This window comes from Colius striatus, chromosome 13, assembly GCF_028858725.1.
Source record: "Colius striatus isolate bColStr4 chromosome 13, bColStr4.1.hap1, whole genome shotgun sequence".
Classification (NCBI taxonomy): Eukaryota; Metazoa; Chordata; class Aves; order Coliiformes; family Coliidae; genus Colius; species Colius striatus.
Window position 1 is genome coordinate 557,742 of NC_084771.1, and position 7,197 is coordinate 564,938.

Below are 7,197 nucleotides of genomic sequence, written 5' to 3' on the forward strand. Positions count from 1 at the left end.
TCCCGAATGGCCCCAGCACAGGGCTCCGGGTGCCAGAGCTGCCGGCGGTTCCCGCTCCCCGTCCCTGCAGAGGAGAGAGCAGTGGGAGGTGTTTTACCGACATCCCACTTTCCTTTCGGAGGTAAAAGCCCTGGGAGCCCCAGGGCTCAGGCAGCCTCCTTCGAGGGAGGAGGGGCTGCTGCAGCCCCTAGGCACCGACCATCGCTCCGACCTTTCCTTTTCCCTTCCAAACTGCTCCACATCCCCAGCCCCGAGCTACCGAGGGCTCAGTCCCGTCGCGGGACCGGGCTCTGGGGCTCGGCGGCCGCACTCCAGCCCACCTTGCCCCCTTCCCCTGCTCCCTGCTCCCTTCCCCTGCCCTCTGCCCCCTTCCCCTGCCCTCTTGCCATGCCCCCTGCCCCGGCTGGGCTCTTGCCGCTGTGCACAGTGGTCAGGACCCCCCGCCCTGACAAGCCCCCCGGGAGCTGCTCAGTAGCAGCTGTGTGTGTCCCCCTTCTGCAAACCTGTCTGAGCCCCGTCGGGTGCTCAGCCCAGTGTTCCTCGGGGGCGTGTGTCCCCGAAACCGCCATCAGGTCACCTCCCCAAAGCCCGAATACCGCTCCTCAACCCAGGCAGCACCATTCGGGGGGGGGGGGGTGTTTCTCGCTTCCTGGAGCCCCGCGGGGACACCCCCCGGCCCCCTGGAGCACACACAACACCCCTAACCCCCGCTCCCTCCTCCTGGACTCCGGGACCACCATCGGTTCTCTCGTCCCGCCCCAGGCCCCGCGGCGGAGGAGAGGTGTGGGGGGGTCTGCTGGGAGGGGTCTGCTTGAGGGAGTGTGCGGGAGGGGTCTGCGGGGAGGGGGTCTGCGGGAGGGAGTGTGCGGCGAGGGGGTCTGCGGGAGAGGTCTGGGGATGGGGTCTGCGGGGAGGGAGTGTGCGGGAGGGAGTCTGCGGGGAGGGGTCTGAAGGGAGGGGGTCTGCGGGAGGGAGTGTGCGGGGAGGGGTCTGCGGGAGGGAGTGTGCGGGGAGGCCGCGCCCCGTCACGCCCCCGTCACGCCCCGTCACGCCCCCCGCCCGCTCCAGCCCCTCCCGGCCCGTCGGAGCGCGGCGGGACAGCGGCAGCGGCCCGGGCCGGGCCATGGCCCCGCACCAGCCCAGCGCCGGGCAGTACCTGCGCTCCGACAGCGGCGGCTCCGAGGCTCCGATGCTGCCGGACGGTGCCGGGGGCGGCCCCGGGGCCGGTGGGGCGCGGGGGTGGCGGTGCGGGCCGCTCTGGGGCAGCGTGGCCGTCATGGCCATCCTCGCCCTGCAGATCGCTTCCACCACCGGCCTCTTCGTCTACTTCACCATGGCCATCTCTAAGGTGAGCCCGATCGACGGCGGGGCCTTTTGTCCTGCGACCGCCGCTCCCCTCACCCCCGACCGCGAGCAGTTCCGAGGGGCCGGGACAGGCGTGAGAGGGGGGGGCTGCACCCCGGGGAGACCCGACGGCTGCGGAGGGGGCTGTGCTCGCTCCCCGGCCCTGCTCGCTGCGGACGGTCCAGGTGCGGAGGCGGGGGGTGGGGGGCGGGGGGGGGAACACACGACACGGCCCCTGGTTCCCCTGGGAGCCGCCGATCCAGATGTCGGGGGGGGAGGGATGGATACTGCTCCCAGCTCCGCCCGGAGCCGCCGATCCCAGAGGCTGAGAGCAGGAGCCTTTGTCCCGGGAACCGGGGGAGGTGCGGGGGGGCTGCCCTGCGCTCCCACCGGAGTCTGCTGGGCCGAGGGGGCTGCCTCGGGCTCCAGGTCCCATTCGCTTCTGGTTCCCACCTCATCTGCCCCCCCCCCCCCCCCCCCGACGCTCCAGGCTCCTCAAAGCCTCCTGTGCGAGATGGAAACCTCCCCGTCCCAAAACCACGGCGCTGGGCTCCCGCCCCCCGCAGTGTCACGGTGCCAAACCGTTCCCGAACTCAGGCACAACGGGCCTGATCCTGCTACACCCTCCCACCCACCACCCCCGGCAGCCGCTTCGGGCCCAGGCAATCCCCGGGAGTCAAGGAGGGGAAAGCACCGACCGAGAGAGGCCTTTGCTGCGGGAAGAAGGAAATTCAGGGCTGGCAGATAGCCCCGAGGGTGGTACCCACCAGGAAAAGGGTCGGAGGCATCGCACAGCACCACGGCACTGGCGGGGGGCTGCGGGTGGGGGCAGGAATGAACCCTGTCCCCTCTGCTGCCTGCCCGTGCCCCGCTGAGCATCCTTCGGAGCAGCCTCCGGACTTGGTTTCCATCGCAGAGCCCAGGTGGCCCCCGCTGTGGTGAGGGAGTTCCTTGAACCGGGCTGGAGGGAGAAGGGGACTCGCGAGCCGCAGGGGAGGGCTGAAGGGAGGAGAAAGTCATTTAAATTGCTCTCTTCGGGCTGATGTTAGGGGCTAGTCCCTGGCTGGCTGCCTGGGCTTGGTGCTGGGGGAAGGGAGGCGGGAGCTCAGCATCTCCGGGGACACTGAGCCGGCTGGGCCAGGCTGCCCTCACCCTTCGCTGAGGCACCTCCCCTTAATGTAACACCCCACAGCACAAAGGGCCCCAGGAGGGACTACCCTGTTCAGGGAGAGGGGTGGGTGGTCCGTGCAGCTGGTCACAGCAGCTCTAATGAAGGCAATTAGCATGATGGCTGGGTGCCAGGCTAACGAAGCGGCCCACGGTTGCAGTCCCTGCCGAGGATGTGCCACCAACACCTTCCTGTGGCCCACAGGAGCAGGAAAGCTGAGCCTGATGCTGTGGGCTGACAAACAGACCCATAGTGGGGGATTTAGTGGCTGGGCAGCCCCCCATCCTGCAGGGCTACAGCCCAGCTGGCCAAACACAGCCAGGGGCCAGTGCTACCAGGGCTATGGCAACCTCTCTGCAGATAGCCACAGTCCCTGGCAGCCCAGCTGCTGGGCACCGTGCCCACAGCAGCTCCAGATGGTCAGACTGAGACACAACAGTGCAAAAATACACCCCCAACCCTTTTTATCTGACCTCACATGGTCTTTCTGGTAATATGGGTGTCTGTATTGATCCCAAAGCTGAGCACATCCCTGTTCTGGGCAGTTAAGTACCCAAAGGTGCAGCCAAGGGAGGGGGGCAGACAGGAGGCTGGGGTGGGGGGAGGTTCAGAGTAAGCAGGGACATGGGCAAGGGCAGGGTGCTGGAGGTGGCCAAGGCCAAGGCCTCAGGGGTTGTGTCCTGGGATCTGGGAATGACCCAGGGGATAAAGGTAGGATGGGCACCGTGCCGTCTCCATTCCCAGCTCCTGGCACATTGATTTCAAGGCAGCTGTCCCATCCATGCCTCAGTTTCCCCGTGCCCAAGAGATCAGGGTGGTGGAGTGAGACCCTACAGCCATCCCAGCCTGTCCCCCACTGAGATGCTACAGCCAGGGAAGTGCCAGTGTGGGAAGGGAAGGGCCAGTGTGGGAAGGGAAGGGCCAGTTCGCCATGCAGCAGTTCAAAAGTACAAAGCTTCCAGCACAAAGCATAAGGCAGCACAGGTTGGAAGGTCCCTGGGAGCTGCCCAGGCTGAGGCAGCACCACGAGTGCTCAGGGTCCTGGCTGAGCACCGCACGGCTCAGCCCCACATGGCCTGGCCACTGAGATGGCAGAGCCGAGGGAGAGTTGCAGGAGAGCTGAGCCCTGGGAGAGCTGAGCCCCGGGAGAGCTGAGCCCTGGGAGAGCTGAACACCGGGAGAGCTGAGCCCTGGGAGAGCTGAGCCCTAGGAGAGCTGAGCTGCAGGAGAGCTGAGCTGCAGGAGAGTTGAGCTGCAGGAGAGCTGGGCCCCAGGAGAGCTGAGCTGCAGGAGAGCTGAGACCCGGGAGAGCTGAGCTGCGTTAGGGTGTGTTTTGCAGCACCCGGCTGGCTCAGCAGTGGGAAAGCATGAAGAGCCTGGACCTGCTGCCTGGGCACGTCCAGGCTGCAGCTGCAGCTCCCACCCCTGCAGCTTTGGGAGCCAACTGCAGGGCACCTCCTGTCCCAAGGGCTGAGAACTCCTCCTTCAAAGCTTTGAGAAGCCTCATTCCCCCAGGGCAGGGAAGGAAGGGGTGAAGGCAATGGAGAATGTGAAAATTGGGTTCCTTAGCTGGGGCTGTTGCAGCTCATGAGTCCTCCAGTCACCTCCTCCTCACTCGACGGAAGGGGCCGTTGGGTTTCCTGAAGAGCCAGGGATCACAGAACCACTGAGTGCTCTGGGCTGGAACGGACCCTCAAGCTCATCTTGTTCCAGCACCTTCCACTAGCCCAGTTTGCTGGATGCTTCCAGGCACGGAGCAGCCACAGCCTCTGGGCAACCTGTGCCAGGGGCCTCACCACGCTCACAGGGAAGAACAACTTCCTAATACCTCACCTAAATCTCTCCTCTTTCAGTTTGAAGCCACCAGCCCTTGTCCTGTCCCTCCACATCCCGTGCTGGGCCCCCCAATCCCCCGTCTCCTCCGCTGTGCCGTGACACGGGGTGTTTGTGTTGCAGCTCAAAGCCCAGGCACCGGGCAGTGCGGAGGAGCTGCGCTGTCTGCAGGTCATCAACCAGCAGCAGGAGGGCTCCAGCCTGGAGGAGCTGATCAGCAACCAGTCCTGCCTCAAGCTGGCCAACACCATCAAAGCCTACGTGGCCACGGTGAGCCTTTGGGGACCGGGGGAGGCTGTGAGAGCTCCTGTCTGCCTCCCTGCCTCAGTTTCCCTACTTGCCTACTCGGGGAGGATGCAAAGAGCAATTGCAAAGATGGTTGAAGAGGGGGGTGAGGGGGAAGGCTGGACACCAGGCCCAGGGCTGCGGTGTGAAAGACAACATCGTGAAGGCAATGGGAGGTGCTGGGGCAGGGCAACGCCTGGGTCACCTTTAACCATGGGACCGTTTCTCCTCTCAGGTGACAGAGAAGGTCATCCACAGGAGCAGGGTGAATGGTGAGTCCCTCTGGGCCCAGCTGCCGTGAGCTCCGCGCCGGGGCCGGGCCGCAGCCGTGGGCGGGCAGCCAGCCATGCCGATGGGCTGAGGGCATCCGTTGCTCCCGGGGCAAACTCCACGAGCTGTGGAGGCAGAGGGCGGCCGTCCCTGGGGAAGGGGCTGGACAGACAGCCCTGGACATCCAGCTGCAGCCCAGGGAACCAGGGCCACGGGGGACAGCCCAGAAACGTTAGATAATGATTGACGAGGCGCTTCCACCCCCAAACAACCTCCCTCCAGGATGGGTCAGGGGGGCACTTCCCTGCCCTGCTCGCTCAGTAGGGACCTGCTGGGTGCTCAGGGCCGGGCCTGCTCATGCTCAGGCTTCTACAGCCACGTGTCTCTTCCTTTGCAGAAGCCCGGCAGAGCCACTTGAACACCTCGGAGGGGCAGGTTCCTCCCAAAACAGCTGGGAAGCCCTCGGCACATCTCACCCTCCGCCCGCAGAGCCTGGCTCAGGACAGTGAGTGGGGGAGTCCCAAGGGGCACGGCAGGTTTCTGAGGGGGCAAGGGGGGAAAGGATCTCACCTAAGGGGCAGGGTCTCAGGATGGTGATTTGGGGAGACCCTTAGGGGTGGGTCTCTGAGTGGGCAATGGGGGAAGTATCTCACCCAAAGGCCAAGGGCTCAGGTTGGTGATCTGGGGAGCCCTGCAGCGCACCAGCAGGTTTCGGAGGTGGGAATCAGGATGGGAACCAGGTGAGGACCAGGATGGGAGGATGCATTTGGTGGCAGATGGGGAGATGTTTCTCCTGTCCACTCCAAGATGGGTGAGAGGGAAAGTCAGAGCCAACCTCCTCCCTTTCTCCCCCTCCGGGAGCTCCCAGCACATCTCGCTCCCGTCTCTGCCCAGGAAACCCCAGGCGCTTCGGGAACCTGTCTCAGTCGTGCCGCCACGCCATCGTGCGCTGGGAGGACAGCACCATCCACTCCCACCTGCAGAACCTCACCTACCGCGACGGCCGCCTGCGCATCAACCAGCCCGGCAAGTACTACGTCTACTCCCAGATCTACTTCCGCTACCCCAGCGACGGGGCTGGCGCCGGCGCCTCCGTCCCGCAGCTTGTGCAGTGCATCAACTGGAAGACGTCCTACAGCCAACCCATCCTCCTCCTCAAGGGGGTGGGCACCAAGTGCTGGGCGCCCGAGGCTGACTACGGGCTCCACGCTCTCTACCAGGGGGGACTGTTTGAGCTGAAGGCCGGCGATGAGCTCTTTGTCTCTGTCTCCTCCTTGGCCATCGACTACAACGACGCGGCCGCCAGCTACTTTGGGGCCTTCCGGCTCGACCTGTGACGGCCGCCTGCCCCCTTCCCGCTGCTCCTGCCCCTTGCCCGGCCCCGGGGCAGCTCCTGGGCTGGGGGTTGGCGCGGGCTCCTGCCCTGCGTGCGCTGGCCCTTGCTGGAGGAGGGCATGGGCGAACACTCACAGGGCCCCGCCGTGCCACGCAGGCCTGGAGGAAGCCCACGGGCTGGGAAGGGTCTCTGGGGGCCCCCAGAACACACACACACGAGGGGAAATGTCTGAGTCCCGCTGAGTCCCCTCCCTGGCTCCTGCCTGAGCAAAGGGAGCAAGGAGCGGCGAGTGACGCAGCTGCAGCCGCCCGACGGAGCGTCCCCGCGGAGGGAGGAGCCTGCGCGCTGGTCCCGGGGCTGGCTGACAGCGGCGCGAGGGCGAGCGTGGGGCTGGCACCCCGGGACAGCCGGCGGGGATGAGCCGGCTCCCACGTCAGCTTCTGGGAAGGAGTGAAGGAGTTCCAGTTCGGGCTCGTTAGAAAGCTGGAGCGACGCCAGCACCCGGGTTCAGGGGAGGCCAAAGAGCAGGACCATGAAGCCGGAGGAGTCACCAGCCCCAGCAACCGCACCCAGGCACGTGGCAGAGGCACCGAGCTGACGGGCCCATTTGGCTCAGGAGCTTTGCCATCACATCTCCCCTGCCCTTCTGAGCAAACATCCCCTCCCTGAGGTCTGGGGTGCTCCTAGGCCAGCGCAGCCACCCGCCTGCTCACAGCTTTGGCCCCTCCACCGCTGAGCTGCAGGCTGCTGATGGTGGCAGAGCCCCGGTGGCGGCAGCGCAGAGCCTGTGAGGAACCAGACCAAGCCCTGGGGGCTAAAGACCATGCCAGACACCAGAGACACTGGGGTGGATGCAGCCCCCTTTGTAAGTATCTGTATGCTGCCTGTATCATATGGAGCCCGTTGGTGTGGAGGGATGGGACGGGAGCAGGGGCTTAGTGCTGGGTTAAATAAAGCCTGT

General features: G+C 65.7%; 1 protein-coding gene across 1 annotated transcript; it reads left to right on the forward strand.

The window, feature by feature from the left end:
- Nucleotides 1–1,082: 1,082 nt before the first annotated feature.
- Nucleotides 1,083–7,197, forward strand: LOC104560826 (tumor necrosis factor ligand superfamily member 10-like). The gene is made up of 5 exons (XM_062006596.1): nt 1,083–1,348; nt 4,469–4,615; nt 4,866–4,902; nt 5,298–5,405; nt 5,795–7,197. The coding sequence occupies exons 1-5, from the start codon at nt 1,124–1,126 to the stop codon at nt 6,235–6,237; spliced, it is 960 nt and encodes a 319-aa protein (XP_061862580.1). The 5' UTR covers nt 1,083–1,123; the 3' UTR covers nt 6,238–7,197.